A 19,807-nucleotide genomic window follows, 5' to 3' on the forward strand; every position below is an offset into this window, starting at 1 on the left:
GGACGGGTCCCAGGGTTCGGAGAAGCGCTGCGCAAGCGCTTCTCCGAACCCTGGGATATCTGCTTCCTGTCGGCGGCTGCGGGAGAGGAACGGAGAAGTAAAAACCAGCGCTTTCTCCTCCTCCGTTCCTGTCCCCCTGCCGCCGACAGCAAGGACAGGTCCCAGGGTTCGGAGAAGCGCTGCGCAAGCGCTTCTCCGAACCCCAGGATTCTAGCGCCCGTTATTGAACGGGCTGAAAACCACTAGTAACAGATGTTCCTATACCGGCCTATTTCACCTAAATATATTACCGGCCTATTACCCCTAAAGTCACCTAAATAATTCTCCCAAACCTCTATCCTGTCTAATCATAAACCACCAATTCCCAAACCAGCTCTAACTCCCAACTCTCAACTGTCAACTCCCAACAACAACTGTCTCTCCCCCTTACTGCCCCCAGGGGTGGGTTTATATACTCACTCTAAGCCCACGCCCTCGGGTTCTAACTGCCATACATTGTTAACCCTTTCTAACTCAGGCTTGACTCTATGATGATCGTTACACCATCGTTCTGCCCGGACACTGAGGTCCAGCACCGAGGGCCTTCTGGCGGTTCCCTCATTGTGAGAAGCCAAGTTGCAGGGAACTAGGCAGAGGGCCTTCTCGGTAGTGGCGCCTGCCCTGTGGAACGCCCTCCCATCTGATGTCAAAGAGATAAACAACTACCAGACTTTTAGAAGACATCTGAAGGCAGCCCTGTTTAGGGAGGCTTTTAATGTTTAATAGATTACTGTATTTTATTTTTCTGTTGGAAGCCGCCTGGAGTGGCTGGGGAAACCCAGCCAGATGGGCGGGGTATAAATAATATATTATTATTGTTGTTGTTGTTGTTGTTGTTGTTGTTGTTGTTGTTGTTGTTGTTGTTGTTATTTTCCACAGGGCAGGTGCCACTACTGAGAAGGTCCTCTGCCTGGTTCCCTGTAACTTGGCTTCTCATAGTGAGGGAACCGCCAGAAGGTCCTCAGCACTGGACCTCAGTGTCCAGGCAGAACGATGGGAGTGGATGCTACCTTTATTATAAATGTAAAAAGAGCAGCAGTTCTTCCTAAAACTATTTAATTATTATTATTTGTAAAATTTATTTATAAAATTTATATACTTATACCCACAGGTCTCAGGGTGGTGCACAGGATAAAATCACAACATAAAAACCCGGAATATGCAATCAAAACAAAAACAACCCAATAACCTCCCCCCCTTGCTAGGGAAAACCAAGGGCAGAAAAACCTAGACTGATGTGGGGAGGGGGAGAGAAGTGCAGTTTAACAGAGAGTTGTCTGTGGTTATCAGTCCACCTAGAAAAAAACACAGCAAAACATGGAAGGATTCAAGAATAGTGTGCACAAAAGAGAAATATATTTCACAGATGCCAGAAAAAGGACGGGTTCTTTATTTCTGCAATATGTCCAATTCATTTCGGTCACAAATGCCTTTGTCAAGGGCTTATCTAAAAAGATAATAATGTGATATTTATTATACAGTTATCAACCCACACATAAACATTATTTAAAAACTTGGGATATATTAACATCCTAAGTGTAATAAAATTACTGTACAAATAAGTATTGAATGGAAAACCTGGAAACAGCCGTAACACATTAAAACATATGACCGTACTTGTTTCTTAATAAACCAGTCTCAAAGCTTGCTGTTGTCAAAAACATTTAGGGCAAAATCTCATGGAAGGGCACCACCAGTGCACATTTAAACACTTCCTGTAGGAAAGGGAGAAGGCATCCCAACTAGCTATTACCTTCAGCAAATCTATCTGAACAAATATATTTCTATATACTGTAGTAGACTTTGATGCTGTATGATGTAATTGATCTTTCACCCTTTCGTATATCATTTAGAGCAGTGGTTCAGATGGTACTGCCCCCTACGTGGAATTACCTTGGGGTGTTGCTAAGAGGAAGGGGGGGTGGGAGCACTAAGATGCAAGGGAGGTGCCAGAGGTGGATTTATGGGAGCTTGACTGGTTTGGTCATACTGGACATGGAGCCATTCTACAACTATGCTGTAGAATGGAAGGTGAGAGGTGGAGGGGCACCAAATTTTGGCGTCGCAAAGAGCACCACAGAAATTTGAGACCCCAAGGTCCTCCACTGGGGATTCTGGAGGTGGGCTCCTCTGAGCGTGTTGCTCACTTATTAATCAATGAAATAAATTTGCAGTTACAAGGAAATGAGGTCAATATTATTAAGGCCGAAACTGTCTCTCCTATATTTATTTCAAAGTTAACTCTATTCAAGCCTAATATCAGCAGCAGATATACCAATTTCTGAGCCTGTCTGAGCTAGAAAAGAAAGGCGGGATACAAGACAGTGTTCTGCAAGCCTTTTTTGTGACCATTTGGATAAGCTGCAGAAAAATACGTCCGCTCTATTTGAGGACCTTCTTTTGATGGAAATTCCATATTGGGTAATAAATCCATTTTCAGTGGAGGAAGAACTAATCAAGCTACAAAATGACATTGAGCTGAAGTCAAAGAGTTTAAGAAACTTGGTTACATCATCTTAGAGAACAACTAAGTTTGTCATTGGTATGAGTTTTCGTGTGCACGCACACTTCTTCAGATATGACCGTATCTGAAGAAGTGTGCATGCACACGAAAGCTCATACCAATGACAAACTTAGTTGGTCTCTAAGGTGCTACTGAAAGGAATTTTTTAATTTTTTGTTTCGACTACGTCAGACCAATACGGCTACCTACCTGTAATTGGTTACAACATTTCTGCTGGCTGTCCTTGTTGCATTTCCAACATCCTATTTGGTGGTTTTAGTGTGGTCAGCCAACTTCTTTCCAAACAAAGAAATTGACTTCAGATTACTAAACGTGGTGATTTGACTCCTGGTACGTGACTTTAAACCAGATACTAGGAAACTGGTATCACTTCATCAAGTCTCTCCATTGCATTAAGAATTAACAGTGAAGTAGCTACTAAATGTGGTATCTTAGACTCTTGCTAAATGACTCTTCTTATTTGGTGATCACTCATAGCCAAGTAAGATTGTCTTCCATGAACACGGTCTTAACAGTGAGGCCGTAAGTGACTGTGGAGGCCAATTCTGGATCTTCTGCTCCGCAGATCCTCCTGCCTGAGGCAGCCATCTCACCTTGCCTCATGGGTGGGCTAGCCTTGAATAGTATGTTCAGGCATGGTATTGCAGAACACATGGCCTGGAACTGCTTTGTTAATAATAGTGACTGAATTGTTTTGCAACCCTACTCCTTCTATATCTGTATGCATAATTAGCATATGCTCCAGCTGTCCCTTTTCTCTCTCCAACCCCAAATATTTTCTGGTCTTTCTCTTTGGTAAATAAAATTGTTCATATTATCCCTTTTGGGAAGGAAGGAGGGCTGCCTTTTAATACTGCTGTTCATAATATTCTTATTCCCCATAGTATATACAAGTTAAGACTGTGCACCTGATCACACTAGTAGAAAATAGGCACTATATCATTGTAATCCCTTCCCAGTTTGTTTTTCAAAGGTTTATCCCTAGAGAAACTTTGTAGGGAGGAGGAAATCATAGGCAACTAAAGGGGAATAAAGAAGAAGGTTGTTTTTTAGAAACATGATTAAATTATTGGGTGGTGATGGTTGTGATCTTAACGCTTGTGAATATTTGACCCCAGCTTCCCCCCACTCCACAATAATCATACAGATAGCAAATGTTTCTGGATATGTTTGAGTTGCAGTTGTTCTGCAATGATACAATCAGTTACATACAATATGCACAGCAGTGGCAGATTGTTAGTAGCAACAGGCTGCAGACCAGCTTGTTGCTTCATACACTGGTGGATCAGTAGAATAAAAAAAAAACAGCCCCTTCGTGTATAGGTGACTGTGCCCACCCTTTGATTGAGATTTTATTGGTTTTTAGGTTGAAAACCTCTCAGGGAAGATTTACAATAGGATGATAGACTATGAACTTGAATAGGATGATAGACATCTATTCAAGGCAGCCCTGTTTAGGGAGGCTTTTAATGTTTAATAGATTATTTTATTTCATTTTTCTGTTGGAAGCCGCCCAGAGTGGCTGGGGAAACCCAGTCAGATGAGCGGGGTATAAATAATAAATTATTATTATTATTATTATTATTATTATTATTATTATTATTATGAACTTAGCAGTCAACCATTTGCAAAATACAGGGAAACCTGTGACTTTCTTTTTACATCTATTTATATCATAGGTTAGAATTCACTGTGATGGCTTTAACTGAGCTATGGGTCTTGATCAGAGCTGCCTCCAGGTGTGAGAGGGCCCAAGCCTAAATGGGGGAACCCACCAAGTGGGCCCTGCCCCTGTTGGGCTTACTAAGCATGGCAGCAGTACAGATAGGGGAACTGCTAGAAGCCCTTGGTGAACACAGTAACAGTGAGGTGCCATTTTAATCCCTTCCCTCATTGTCCCACCACAGCATTGCCCTGGAGCAACTCTCTACTTGGGGAAAATGGAGGACGACTAAAATGATTGCTCACTGCACGTGGCTGGTCCAGTAGGCATTTGACTATGGATGTTGATGCCAACCCAGATTGTAATCTTGTTCAAATCTGAGGGGAAATGTTGCCTTAAAATGAAAGGAGTCAGCCTTCCTGAGAAGGTTATCGGGCACTGCAGTTTCTCCTCTCCTCTTTCTTTGCTTCCTCTGCCAAATTTCTACGGCTCATGTGCAGAGACTGCACTGCAGATGGTAGGGCTGCCAGCTTTTTCGGAACAACAAGTCCAACTCATTGACGCATGGCCTATTTGAAAAATATGCCAAACACCTGTGGTTTTGAAATCATGGAGTATCAGAATCCATGCTACCTCATAAGATTCAAATCTTCATGCCTTCATGGTTTGTTGCTACATGTCCTCTTTTAAGGAAGGTCTCGTGGTTGGTTTTCCAGCACTAAGGTGTTCCTGGCTGCTTCTGTCCATTTTTAGTGGGATTGTTGTAAGCCAGAGGTTTTCAACCTTTTTGAGTCCACGGCTCCCCTTGACCAACTACATTCTTTCTGCGGCAAACCTGTGGAGCCCAGGAGCCTAGTTATGTCACCCCTTGGCTGCAGAGATGGCAGCCTCTCACCCTTTTCCAACCCAATCCCTTGTGGATTGATCCCTCAGCCTCATCTCCTCTTCCCTCTCCTTGGGAGTCCTCTGGGCAGCCGCTGCTGCCACCCCTGATCTCTGAGTTGCCCCCCTGCCCCAAAGAGAGGTGCCTCCTCACACTGCCCCACAGGGGCCTGGGAATAGTCTGTCCATTCCCAACAGCAATGGCTGGTGGACTGGCTGGCTGGGTTCCCTCCTGCCTGCTTGCTTGCTTGCTTGCTCCGAGGCTGCCTCATCTCCTGGCAACCAGCACCCCCAGAGGCACCAATCATCTGCAGAGCTTACAGCCAGGGCTGCTGCAACAAACAGCCACACAAGCTTTTTGGAATCAGAGACGTGAAAGGACATCAGAGAAGGGAGGGAAGAGGGACAGAGGCTAGTCTTGTCTGCAGTATCCCTGACCATCATTCAAGACACACTGCTTGAAAAACCCCATACATATTCAGCTATGGGGAATTATCCACACATTTAAAAGTGGAAGTTACATGAAAGCCAGAAGGCCTTACAGAAGTGTGTGTGTGTGTATTATGGGATACACTGTTGGAATTCTCGGGCTCCCAACCTTTAATCTACTTTCCTGCAAGTGGCTTAACATGTCCAGCCAAAAACGTTTTCTTATCAGTCCCCCAAACTCCAGCAGTTCAGCACAGTGCTGATGAGCAGAGGAATAGCCTTTGCTAACTCATTATAATCTCTTGCCAAGTTAAACAAATACCGGCATGTGTAACACAGAGGGCAACCTTGACGGGACCTCTCACGTGGATGACCCATGGACTTGTTGCTCATTTCTAGGCGGCGTTGGGAAGCATCAGCACATCTCCAGCACAGACTGTAATAATCACATTGTGCGCATTTCCCATGAACGTGGCTTCTCCCCAAAATATTCTTCTAACCGCTTTAGAAAATTTGTTATTTTCATAGGACTGACTGTATAAGGGCATTTTACAACGCAGCTGTTGTTGGAATACTTTCCTTTGGGAAATTAGTGGCTTTCATTTTTTGTTGCTGATAATAACCGTGGGTAACCATACAAAGCTGTAAATACGTACTTAACTCTGATTTCTGTCATACTATACAGAAAACATAAAACCTGTGGAAACAGAGATGTCAAATGTCTAGTTCTACCACTATAATATGTGAGCCACGTATACGAAACAAGCCCTGCTCTGTGTTTGCCTCATGCCATTACTATTTTCCTTAAATGTGAATTATTATTATTTCGTTTCTGCTCTGTCCTTCCTCCCATGAGAGCCCAGGATCATGAACAGCAAAACAATACAGGGTTGTAGCCAGTGCTTTTTTCCAGGGGGTACTCAAGGGTACGCAGTACTGACACCTCATTTTTGTTGTTAAAAAGCGTGGCACTTACTGTAACAACTTCACAGTGAGTCCTGGCACCTATTTTTCTAGAAAAAAAGCACTTGTTGAGGCTGAAAAGCAGTGCAATCCTTACCATGTCTACTCAGGTAAGCCCTACTGATTTTTGTGGGGAATGACTCCTAGGCAAACAAGAGTGCAGCAAAAGTCATAAACACAGAAGAGCCACTGAAATCTGAAGAGCCATTGAAATCAATAAACTAAAGTTAGATCCAATAAAAGCATCTAAGAAACACATTTCTAAAATGTGAAATGCAAAATAATACCAGCTGCTGAATTTTAATCCAAAGACCAAGCTGAATAGATATGTCTTCAATTGGTGTCCAAGCATGTGCATGTAGCTGCTGGCTATGCAGAAAGGAAACAATCGCTATGACTTTCATTTCCCCAGCTGTTCCAGGAGTGTGTAATAGTTACAGAGGACTAGTTTCCCATGCAGCTAGGGTTGCTAGGAGCACATTTTCAAGCAAGCAACGTGCTTCAAATACTGAGTTGAGTCCACCCTAGAAAAGGAGTGGCTGGGACTGGGACAAAGGAAGAGAGCAGAAATTGGGAAAGTCAGGTGTGATGATCCTTTCCCCCTCCAGATATTGCTGAACTACAAGTCCCATCAACCCCAACAAGCATGGTCAATGGCTAGGGATGACAGTCGTAGTTCAGCAACAACTGGAGCGCCAAACGTCCCCCCCCCGAGTTAAGCAAATCATGAGAAATCTATTCAAGAGACTCATATAGGCATAGCAAAGATACCTTTTATCTGGAGTAGGAAGATGTCTAGGGGGCCCTTTTCTGCTTTAAGAACCTAGTGGGATCAAGATAATGTCTCCAAAATAGGTTCAGTGGACAGGTGTTAGAAGTAGATGGGGGGGGGGGGGTAAATGGATATCTGTGAAAATCATCCATGCCCCAGGGTAAGCCATTAATTGAGACTGGCAAACTACTTCCAAGGCTTTTGTGCTGGCAAACCAATATTCAGCGTTGTGCAAATTAAGTTTTCCATCCATTTTTCTTCTTGTTATGAAACTTAGCTTTAAAATTAGATGTGCATGAATATGATTGCATTATGTAAGTGAAGTTATGCCTCTGTCCCAAAAGTAAAGATTGCAACTTGTGAAGCCCTAACCACAGAGGAAATTGTTAAAAACTGCTCAGAGTGATAGAAATATTACTGCGCAAAAATATTGCCATTTCTGTTTGATGCCCCTGTTACTGATGAGGCTGTTTCACTGAAGAAGCAACCAGAAGAGGCTGAGTCATTGCAAAAAGGCAAGTCTCTCCACTAAATTCACTGAAGTGACATTGTACGAATGCAGCTCCCATCTCCTTCTATGTGGGCACCCTGTCAGAGCTGACTAACGTTTCTTTTTCCTCCAACTCTCCAACCTCAAGACAAAGTCAAGTGCTGAATTCTCCCTGCAGTCGGCAGCTTTCTATTTTTAAAACCGATGTCGCAGCAACGTAGGTGGTTGTAGAGTTGCATTCGATTAAATATTGAGACGCGGCTTCAGCTGCCTGTGTCACAGCCATCACGCCACTGAAATAAAAAACTAGCTGGTAGAGGCAAACAGGATGGGTATCTCTAGAGAACTGGCTGGTGATTTCTACAGAAGTCTTCACCAGTCACTGCTCTTAAGATGAATCATGAAGCCAAACACCCTAGCACTGAGCTGCAAGGGGATGGCTACAATGGCAAAGGAGAAAATATGCACATTACGCTTGACCACATGGATCTTCTGCCATTGGTGCTCATCTGACCAAGTTTGTTGTTATGTTTTGCCTGTGCTGCTTGCTAATTTGCCATCAGAAAGTGCATAACATGGAGAGACTTGGCACTAATGTAAGTCTGGATGCTATGGAAATGCAATGCCAGTCGTAATCTGACAGAAGACTGACCTGTGGCACCTCTTACTGGTCTGTAGTCCTTCTAGTGTGAAACACTTACAGGATTTCTGCTCAAGAGGCTTCCTTTCCTGTAACTACAGTGGATGCTGTAGAGATCAAGAGACAGAACAAAAGGTAACCCCAAGGTCATAATTTTATCTCACATGGCAGCGGCTTCTAAATGATATACCCTAAGTGGACCTTTTTCATATCATATTTGTCTTTTGAGGAACCCATAACCCAGTTGAGATAACACCCCTAAGGATTCTGGAGTGTGCTCTGGGATGCCATACCATGCTTCGCCACCATCCCACATGAACTGATATTGCACACTGGAATCCTCCAGAGCTTGTGATCCACAGGGCAAGATTTGTGGGCAAACTGTTTTCCAGGGAAACTTGCTCAACATTAGCTGTTCTCAGTAAGCTTCAAAAGAATCCCATGGTTTCCTGGAACCCACTTTGAAATCCACCGTTTCCCAGTCATGTTTAAACTTATCTCTGTATATCAACAGCTCATGCATCAGATATCACATCCAGAAACCTCTGAACTGCGGTTAATGGAAAAGTACGGTTCTTCAGGGAAAGCCTGAAGATGGCCTCTGGCAGGACAGTAAGAGCCAAGCCACCGTTCTTAGAAGCCTGACTATTCTCTGGACTTAAGTCATTGCTCCCTCTCCCAGGTATTTTATACCCTTCAAGTTTCTCCACCCTTCTGGCTGCAGGTCTGCGGCTGTGCTCCTTCTCTCCCTACAGGTAGATGAAATAGAGGGCCCTGCCCTGCTCCTTCTAGCATAGGTGGAGCCTCCAGGAAGTGTCCAGGTACGGTCTTCTCAGGAGCCACTGCCTGGTTGGTGCTCGGTAGTGAGAACTGGGACCTATTTAAAGCACAAAGACCACTACTGCTGTTTTTTCAGGGAGGTTTTGTCTCATTTAAACACCTTCATTTCACAAGTTGGCTTTCAGGGAAGGAAAAACACACACGTATTGGAAGAAAGTATTTGGTTTCCCTCTCGTCGACTAAAGCTTTCCATTTCTGCCATCTGTTTCCTGACTTGGAAGAACTTTGGCTTCTTTTTTCCTACCTGAACCTGAACAGAATGCTGCTTTTAAATCATGGTTATGAAAGAGGAAACAGAATACTAATTCGTTTCCTAGATTCTGAAGAATACACTTGCATAAATTGTTGTTGGTGGCTAGGGTTAACACGAAAACTCATCCTTGCAAAACAAACTTCTTTTCTAGATCCATTAACATTTCATGCATCTTTTACTTTACAAGGTGCAAGGATTAACATAAAGTTCCTGGTTCCTTTTAGGCGAGAGAGAGCCCACTAATCAGAACAGCCTTATCTATAAGGCACATTCTGCAACATGAAGTCTGCAGTTATATGCACACTTAAATAAGAATCTCAGAGAACTCAATGAAATATACTTTCAATGTACAGTATATATATAATTGAGCTGAGCCCAACATAATATCAAATACATCTTCTTGCCAGGTTAGCTTTACGCCTTTGAGCAGAATGGACTCAGTGAAAGCAGGCTAGAGAAAAATGCTCTTTTACTTATTCCTTTTCAGATGATTCTTGATCCACAAGAGACATCCAGCAAAATATGCAGTACTACATGTGATATGCCAGAAAGAAGAGGTTTTTTAAAGGGTGGTGAAAGAACTTTCTCTCTTTAAGCAGAGGGGAAATGGAGCCCAAGGCACTCATTTGAGATCATTTACTCCTCAAAAGGTTTGGCATAAAAACAAACCTCCCTAGGAGCATAAATTGTGCAATGAAGCTAATTATCTCTTAATATCTTTATTTTGGAAAGAGCCTTTCCACTAGAACTAGCTCACCCAGTTTCCAATTTAAGCTTTGGGGGGTTTGTGGGGGGAGGGGGATATTTTGCTTTGGGAACTGTAAGAGTTGCTGGCAATTTGAGCTTTGTGGGGCATTTCAGTGCAAGTTTCCAGATTCAGTTTCTGTTAAACCAAATCCTCTTTTCTGTAGCTTTTCACGTGGTGCATCGAATGCCAAGTTTCCTTGTATTTATGTGTTAACCACTGTGGATGTACGACTGTGTTACAAATGTTCTACTATAACCAGGCTATGTGCATTCCGTCCTAAGAGCCAAAGAATTTAAAAACTTGTATAAATTATTTGTGGTTTTTTAACAGTAAAGGGTAACCAATGTTTGGGGACAAATTTTTAATTTTGAGTGTCATACGCACGATGTTGCTTCTTTCCAGGTCCTCAGGATCACACTTCCCACCACATCCCCAACAGACAAAGAGAAAATGGGCCAAAAGTGGGCCAGGGGCACAGAGGCATTGGGCAGGACCCTGGGAATTCCATAGTTATTTGTATTCTTTAATCAAACCAATGGAATGGGCAATAACACTGAAACTGCCCCTCCGGCCACTGGAAATGGAATTGAAAAGCAGGACTTATTCTGGTTTCTGAGATTTCAGCAGCCATGAACAACACTAGTCCAACCCCCTGCAATGCAGAAATCTTCTGCCCAACGTGGAGCTCGAACCCACGAGCCCAAAATTAAGAGTAGTAAAGCTGTGTGCTCCCTTCCGTGCAGTGCAAGAGCCGCTTCTAATGTAGTTGGTGGATATGTGCAAATTAAAGCCATCATGTGTACAGTGTTTATCTGTCAATGACTGGATCCCTACCAGCCACTCAACATCCCACTGGGAAAACAGTGCTGGTCAGATGAGAAATTATTATTTTATCATTGTTTTTCACACGAACAGTGTCCCAAAGCAACTTAAAGATTGATAAAATGGAAACAAACCTGAAAGGCAAAAAAAAAAAACCTCACAAAAATACATTCATCCATATGATTAGTTCCCAATCATTAATGTGGTTGCTGTATTCATGCACAGTCCCATAGAGAGCTGACATCCTGCAGAAACAGTTCCCACAAGATGTGGGAGATAGTGAACAACACACACACACACACACACACACACACACACACACACACACACACATGCACACACATCTACAGGGCCATAGGGCCATGATTAAGGCTAGCATATATGTGTGTGTGCGCACACACACACACACACAGGCAAGACTAAGCTGTGCTAGAACATACACCCAATTTGTAAACATGAGAAAATGCACTACAGTTTAGTGCTGTAATAAACTTCTTTATCTGGTCACTTTTCAGGTACCGGTAGATACATTCCCTCAAATGTTAACTTGGTACCATACAACGTCTGCCCTTTGCTGGTTAGGATAAATTATTCGACTGTGGAATTGAGGCAATTTTTCCTCTTATTCTGTGTTTTCCTAAGTAGAGGAAGCAACAGTGAAATTTGTCAGAGGAGATAAGGTGTATTCATTCCAATTACAGATGTCAAAGCATCCTGCGTTGTTTTTTGCCAGGGCTATGCTTGGGGGGGGGGATTATCTTCATGCCTCCTGCCTTCCTTAGCTGTTTTTCAAGGTCTCCTTAAAGGCCCTTGGAAACAGATCACAGAGAAGCAAAAGCACACCAGAAATCTAAATAAACCAATTAGAAGTTTGGCTCATCAATGACCCCAAAGGTGTGGCTTCTGTTTTGAGCATGTACTTTCTCTATTGCCCTGTCAAGGGAAAGAAGTTGTCAAGGGCAGTGTCAAGGAGTCCTGCCCAATGCTTTTGAGAGCTCTTCTTCTAAAAACATTGCAAAGCCTGTCATGGTACTTTAGATGGATTGCATATTAGGAGTGGCAAATACTACACATATCTGCAGTGAAAATATATCATGTATTATTCTAACCTTGCAATCTAAGGGAGACTGAGCCTGAAAAATACGAGTTTACCTAATGTAAATCAGTGTATTGCTGGTAAGATTTGAACCTGGGACTTCTTGGTTCACAACTCAGTGCCATAGTCACCTTCTCTCATGTGAAACAGTTTCAAACAATTCATGTAGTGTTTCCATCTTGGCTAACAAAAGAATTAAAGACAGACATGAACATATTCATTCTTTCCTGAGAACAGAGGTTACTTCCTGAACTGGACGAGAAATTTCAGGCTCAATTAACTAGGTGCTTCAAAAGCAAGTTTGTTAAGAGAGAGAGAGAGACCATTTTCTTAGTTACATCTTCCTTTATCATTATCTGAGAGAGAGATTTAGCTTATATTTGAACTTCATACAATGCACCTCACTTTCTACATCATACTTGCCTGGATCTTCAAAGAAAAGGTGAACTGCAATTTCAAGTACATTTGGATTTGTTTGTGTGTTTTACTCCCTCTTTTTAATTGGAACCACAAAGTTTTGAATACTATGAGAAAACATCATCAAGATGCAGAATGGCTGCACTAGCTTAGGTGAAGTTTGCTAGGCTGCTACCAATAGCCAGTTCTGCTTGAAAGGTAATTCAAGTTATATCATTGTTTTAGCTTGTTTGTGAAAAACAGGATCGAATTTAGTTATAACCATACACATTCTTTTAATAGTAAAAATTTGTGCAAATCCATTCAACCTAGTATAGTTGTGACAGTTTCCTAGACAGTTAATTTAACATCTGTCTCCCCATGCTTATTATAAACTGCTCAAGAAAGCTTGCCGAGATCACATTTATCATGTTAGACAGCAGTGTAAAATGTGATGAATTCCTTTCATCAGTGTAGATGGTGCTGTTTACAGACCATTCAAATAACTAATTTAATGGGGAAAGAAACTTTTTTTGCCTTGGCTAATTAGTACCCAGTGATGTCAGAGAGAAATGTAAAAGTTGCATAAAAGGTTAAGGTGTTGTTTTTTTAAGAAAAAGAAAAGAAAGCATAATTTAAATATTTAAATTATTTTCAACAAGATGTTCTTTGTGGATCTCTAACAAAAAAACCCTCTTTCCTACATTTGCTTTGAAAACAACAAATTATTTGCATCCAAACACTTCTTGCAAGTTCTCCCTTCCACAAACCACCCCAACTCTCACCCAATGCTACTGCTGTAATTTAATGATGGCAAACAGCTTCTTCCCCAATACTTTGAAAGAGCAAACTGCCTTACAAAAATGTAACTCATCACAGGTCAGCCTTTAAAGCCCAAATAATATGTAAAAACCAGTTCAACCTTGAACCACAGTTGATGCTCCGTAAGCTTGCAGGGATTGCTTTCAGAAGAATACTTTGGTTAACAGCTATTCAGTCTTAATCATAAAAAAGCAATAAGATATATTCATCTTTACCATTGTCACTTGAGATGCATTTCCTTGGCATGTTGTAGCAATCCATGTCCTAATTGGATGAGTATTGCAGCAATTCAGGGAAGAATAGTTTAACTGTACTAAGATTTTAATAACTGGAGGATCAACCAAAACAGCCTCACGTTTGTAACTAATCAGAACAAAGGAAGAAACTGCATTTTATTCCTGACAACAGTTGAGTCGTCTCCAGTCACTTGCACTGCCACCACGTTGCTTAAAACAGATGGGGGGGGGAACCTCCCCTTTTCTTCCTTCTTGGTCAGTATTGCAGCGCAGGAATCCATTTTTTGCTGAGTGCTACATAGTCTGCAGATCCAGTAGGTTGCACAGCATCAGAGTCTCGTAGCAAATGAAGTGCCACCAGGCCTCATTACAATGCAGAGATTGCGTCTGCGTGGGTCATGCGGATTTCAGGTCAGCAGTGACCTCTGAATCACTCGAGCCTGATCGGTTTTTCTCCAGAGGACTGAATTCCCCTCCACCCTTGGACAGGTGGAAAAATGCTACATCTTGCGATCTCTCTCCTCCTGCTCCCCCTTAAACAGACCCCCTCCTCTCTCCAACTCCAGTGACTCTCGTGACAGAAACATTGGGGAAAGGGCAAGCTTATCCAGGGGGGGAGAAAATAAAATAAAATGCAAAAACTCTGTGGGTACTGCAAAACCATTTGAAGGTGGAGGGGAAGAAAAGGCACTTAATATCAAATACCCTAGAAAGTCATAACACAGCCAGTTAACTCAGTGAGTCAATAACTTGAGTCTCGTAATCCAGCTGACCAGCAGGGAGCGCTCTGTGGAGGAGGATTTCGTGGAGGTCACCGGGGGCTTCTTGGCTCCATCCTCCTGGAACGGGATCGTCGCACTGTTGTGAAGATCCACATTAACAAAACACCTGCTCCCCCTGATGTAGTCTGCACCCCTCACTAGCTGCCTTTCCGCCACAGGCCTGGAAAACGGATGCTGAAGTGGGGAACTTTCTTCAATGATGGGCGGGATTCTCTCATTGCTGAAGTACCGGCAGAGGGCATTTTCACCTGCAACGAACAAAGAAAACACACACTTATCAAACCTTGCAGAGCCAGCATAAGGAGATGCAGAAGAGGGAGTTTCAACACCTCCAGCCAGCCTGAAGTTTGGGTGAACTGCCCCACACAGATCCCCCCCCCCCATCACCATTACTAAAACTTGTGTTCTGCTCTTCACCTCTATTTTACTTACTGCTGTACAAGTTGAGGATTTGCGTTTTGCTTTAGGGCTAAATTGTAAAGGTACGTGCAAGTACTTGCATTAAAAATCCTGACGGAAATAAGAGCTTTGGGAAGGGGAAATTTGGAGCAGAGAAGTGGGCAGAGTTGGGTGTTTAATCCTTCACCCATGACTTCTCCCCTGGAACTCCCCCAGCAGCTGTTTAGGCAAGAATTGTAGGGAGAAAAGTTACACTCTTTTAGCCTTTTTAGAGAAACGGTAAGAGGGAATGTGATGGAGGTGTAGAAAATTGTACATGGCGTGGAGAAGGTGAATAGAGAGCAGTCCCGTCCTGTCCCCCCCCCCCTCTCATATGACTAGAACTCAGGGACGTCACATGAATCTGAATGTTGGAAGATTCAGAACAGACGAAAGAAAGTGCTCCTTCACACAGCAAGTAGTATCAAAGGCTAACTCAGATGGCTTTCAAAGAAGATTAGAGAAATTCAGGGAGGGTAAGGCTATCAATGGTTCCTAGCCATAATAGCTATGTTCCGCCTTTAAATATCAGTTGCTGGGGATCACAAGCGGAGAGTGTGTAGCTGCACTTGGGTCCTGCTTGCTGACTTCCCACAAGCATCTGTTTGGCTACTGTGAGATGCTGGACTAGACGGGCCCTTGGCTCAATACAGTATAGCTCATAGGTAGGTGGGTGTTTCCTCATACAACTTTCCAAAGTCCCGTTCTCCTCACTTCTTCACTCAAAATCACCACTATCCCTAAAATTTGGAGCCATTTTGCTTTCCGTACACCATATTGTATGTAACATGGATTGTCTCTCACCTGCTTCAAAGCCCTAGAACACTGCTAAAATTATTTTTTGGTGTAAACTGACTTTAGTGCTAGTCCTTTAGGGTACAGCGTTAGCATGAGGAATAACTCAATCTATTCATCTTTCTCCTTCTATGAAATAAATCCCTGCATGTTGTCCTCCTCAACAATGTAGTGGTTTTCTCCCTACGCTAGTATAACTTACCTTATGGTGACTGGCACTTACAGAAAGGGAAGCAGATTTGGCTCTCAGTATAAAGTAAATGAGGAAGGACCTTTGTGCAGTAGAGAACAGAAACACGGTTTCACACTGGCTATAACACTTACCTTTGTCTCAGATGTTGCAATACAACGGAAACAAAAGCAGTAATGACTTTTGAAAGTCCCTCACCTGTCTGTGAAGGTGTGCCTTGAGCAACATATATGAGTGGCTAATCACTACATCCATGATTTGTAGCGATCCGGAAGTCGTTCAGAGGCTCTGTGTGTCACCCATTCTTACAATGTGTGTGTGCATTTTTGTCAAGTCAGATATTAGCTCATGTCTTTTAAGGACAGATAAGGAGGATTGTGGCGCAGAAGCATCTAGGCTGAATTGCACTGCAAGGCAAGCTTATGCGGAAGGCAATCATCTCTTTCTGTTCATTCCATGGGCAAACCAGGTCTCAGCTCGCATTTTCTTAGAGAGAGATCACCTGGCCAATTTTACAATGTGGAGGAATGGAGCAGAAGAAAACAGGAGAGAGAAAACTCTGCTGCTGTGCTTTAACGTCAGATAATGGATCCTTGGCCCAGGAATATTTGACAGTGCCAGCCTAAGGTTTAGAGGAGTTTTCCATAATATACTTAAGGAGCAACCAACCTACTTCAGAGCCTAACAAAGAGGTGTCACCCTACTGTCAAGGGATACAGTGGCATTAAAAGCCTCTGAAGACTTATACTAGACCATCCTAATATAAAATTGACCCAACTGAGATTTGTTAAAAACAACAACATCTAACCTGTGGACTCAGGTGGGCCACCTCTTTACAGGAATAAAAAGGACCAAAGTTTTGCATTTCAACAGCTAGAATCCCCACTTCCGATTTTACTCATGGCAAACGCACAAGAGGATGTTCAGAATTTAGTGAGGTTTAACGGCACAGTTGACCCTTCACTACAGGCCAGGGTATCGAATGTATGGACAAGTGCATTTAAGAAAGCAGCTGTCCTAGAGCACAATTTCCTTACCTTTTCTCCCCATTGCTCGGGGCCTAGAGAAAGGTTCTACACCTCCCAGCCAGTTTCCATCTGCAGGCATAGACAATGGACGAGGCTTTCCTAAAGGCAACACATAAGGGGTTTAAAGAAAACAGTGCTGAGTTAACTTCATATTAGCTGATCTGAATGACAAACACAGTGTGAAGAGTTTACACAATCTATTCAAAATAGGAAGAAGCTAACTGAGATGCAATACTAGCAAGCAACAGGGTGTCTAATAAGCTCGGACTTGTAGCAGCTGCTCTGCCCTGTAGGGATGTGGGACCAGTTAAGATGGCCTGCCTCCCAAAACTAATGGAAGGTTCCTGAATGCTCTGGGGGAGTTTCCAACAGACAGAACCAGCAATTCTGCTAGGGCTCTCAGCTCTATGTGGAATAGTGATATGAGAAGGGCCATCAACACAATTGCTTCTGGGGTTCCTCTTTGGAATGCAACTTGGTTTACTAAGGAACTGCAGGTGATGAAACAAACCCAGAGATGGCTAAAGCGCAAGTGGTGTAAAATTTGTTCTGAAGCTGACTTGTGACACTTGCTAGGGCACATAAACACACCTATCGAGTAGGAATGGAGGCAGCTAAGAAGCTTTTTCCATGTGGTCCAGAGACTTGTCAACCCAAACATGGGGGTTGGATCTCTGGAGCCAACTATGAATGATTTGCCCAACACTTTGAGGATGAAGTCACTCAACTCCATGGCAATTTGGATGCCACAGCTGAGGTAGGGATCCTTTTTCAATTGATGTGGCCTGGTGATGGGACAGGAAACGTGTGGCTGTCTTGATCTCTGCCCATCCTGGCTGGTGCCTGTCATCCTAAAAGAAGTGGCAGTGCATCCACTCCTTAACAAGCAGGGATACAGGTGATGGTCTTTCCTTGCTCTCTGCTCCCAGTGGCAGATTTGGGGAACTAATTTTCAAGCCTTTGTTTTACATTGTAAGCTTTGTCACATATTACACTCCAACACCCTATACCAGGCATAAGCAAACTCGGCCCTCCAGATGTTTTGGGACGGCAACTCCCATCTTCCCTAGCTAACAGGACCTGTGGTCAGGGATGATGGGAGTTGCAGTCCCAAAACATCTGGAGGGCCGGGTTTACCTTTGCCTGCCGTATACACTCTTGATGCACACAGCTTTTCTCCTCAGCTGAACCATGTAACAATTTACTCACCATAGGATTGTGTTTTTTCCCTCATCTTTGCAGGAAAAATATTTGCTTCCATGGAATAGCCAGGCAATGGGTCGGAATCGGTAAGTGTAAACCTTCGCCTCCTGCATTCCTGATCCAGGAAGGAATTGGGAGATTCTGCACCTTTGGAACCAGGTAGGGGTTGTTTAGGTTTGCTGCCTCCTGCATATACAAAACTTCCCTTCTCATCCCTGCAAAGATATAGGAACTTGATTAGCAATGAAAATATAAGGCATTGTGATTCTGCACTTGTGGACGGTCCTTACTACTGTTTGGAAGTAGTGGGACTTTATAGCTGTTCAAGATTTGGCCAAAAAAACGCAGAAAAAGTAAAAGGAGTGAAGACATAATCAAGGGTGCATGAGTTGGGTCCTACAATTTTGCACAAGCGCAGAAAAAGCATAAATGGTGTAAGCCAATGATTCCGCTAAGAATGTTGGTTCTTCCCTGAGAGCAAACTCCTAGACAGGATGCTTGAAGGTACGTTGGCAATGCATGGTGCCATCATAGATGCCAGAGAGGTGGTTGAACAAGGTTTTTATGATCTGGAGTGAGTCCTAAGCACTCTGCAATTCATATTGCTCCTTCCACAGGATTAACAGCACCTGAATACATCATGCAAAATAGAATTTCCAGATAATGGATTACTCCCACTCTGTGTGGGGCTGACCTTAAGGCTGGTCCAGAAGCTGCAGCTGGTGAAGAATGCTGTAGCTAGCATGCAGTGAGGAGCGACCTGCTGGTAGTGTGCAATGCTCCTGTTATGCGATCTATACTGACAGTCAGCCCTGGTGCATAAAGGCCTAAGCAACCTAGAACCTGTTTGCCTGACAGACTGCCTTCTGCCATCCTGCTTGAATCCTTATGTCATCCAGTGTGGCCCTAAGACACCCTAGAAATTTCATGTGTACCCGGGGTAGTTTTTAGGGCGACAGCATTCACGCTTCAACATACACTCCCCACAGTAGTTAGGTTGGCACAAACCATTTGTTCTTTCAGGTCCTTTTCTTAAGACTTTTTATTCAATTAGGCATTTTCATAGTAGCATTGCTGAATATTCTTGTTCATTTTACATATGGATTGAATGTCTTTTTATGGGTGCAAATTTTGCATTTTGTTTCTCTCTCTCTCTCTCTCTCTCTCTCTCTCCTTTTTCTTATAACCCGCCATTATATTTTAGAATGGTGAGCATTTTAGTGGAACCTCGGGTTGTGGACGTAACCCGTGACGGAGGCACGTCCGCAACCCACAGCATTCGTATCCCACAGCACTGCATCTGCGCGTGATGCAATTTGACGCTTCTGCACATGCACAAGTGACGAAACCAGGAAGTACTTCCCACGGTACGCAACCTGAAAATGCGTAACCCAAAGTGTCTGTAACCCGAGGTACCACTGTGTAAATATTCTACAACAATAAATCTAAAATAAAGGCACTGTGAGGTTAAGCATTAGGTAGGTATTGGCATACCGAGGGGCATATGGAATAGATGGTGGTGGAGGTATGTAAAGGTCCAGAATGGCTGGTTTCTCTTTCTTCAGGGAAGCATCCATGGTGCTTTCAGGTGACTGGGTAGTAGTTGCAGGTGGGCTGGTCTGTAGTGAGAAAAACAACAGGTAGTTGCTTAAGTAAATTAGACATACACTGTGCAACTGGCCCGTTCCATCTACAATGTGACAAAATTCCTCATTTCATCTCTCACCTGAGCCACTGGAAACAGACACATTGCTTC

The 19,807-nt window shown here is 43.2% G+C and overlaps 1 protein-coding gene across 1 annotated transcript in view; it reads right to left on the reverse strand.

The window, feature by feature from the left end:
• Nucleotides 1–12,486: 12,486 nt before the first annotated feature.
• CNKSR3 (CNKSR family member 3) overlaps nucleotides 12,487–19,807 on the reverse strand; it is a 66,726-nt gene continuing 59,405 nt past the window's right edge. Inside the window, exons 10-13 of the mRNA XM_060272769.2 lie at nucleotides 19,546–19,670; nucleotides 18,058–18,266; nucleotides 16,858–16,947; nucleotides 12,487–14,645 (exon numbers count right to left, since the gene is read on the reverse strand). Coding sequence (XP_060128752.1) covers nucleotides 14,350–14,645; nucleotides 16,858–16,947; nucleotides 18,058–18,266; nucleotides 19,546–19,670 — 720 coding nt within the window. The 3' untranslated portion in view covers nucleotides 12,487–14,349. The remainder of the gene's footprint in view (nucleotides 14,646–16,857; nucleotides 16,948–18,057; nucleotides 18,267–19,545; nucleotides 19,671–19,807) is intronic.

Source organism: Zootoca vivipara, chromosome 3 (genome assembly GCF_965207765.1).
Source record: "Zootoca vivipara chromosome 3, rZooViv2.hap1.1, whole genome shotgun sequence".
NCBI lineage: Eukaryota > Metazoa > Chordata > Lepidosauria > Squamata > Lacertidae > Zootoca > Zootoca vivipara.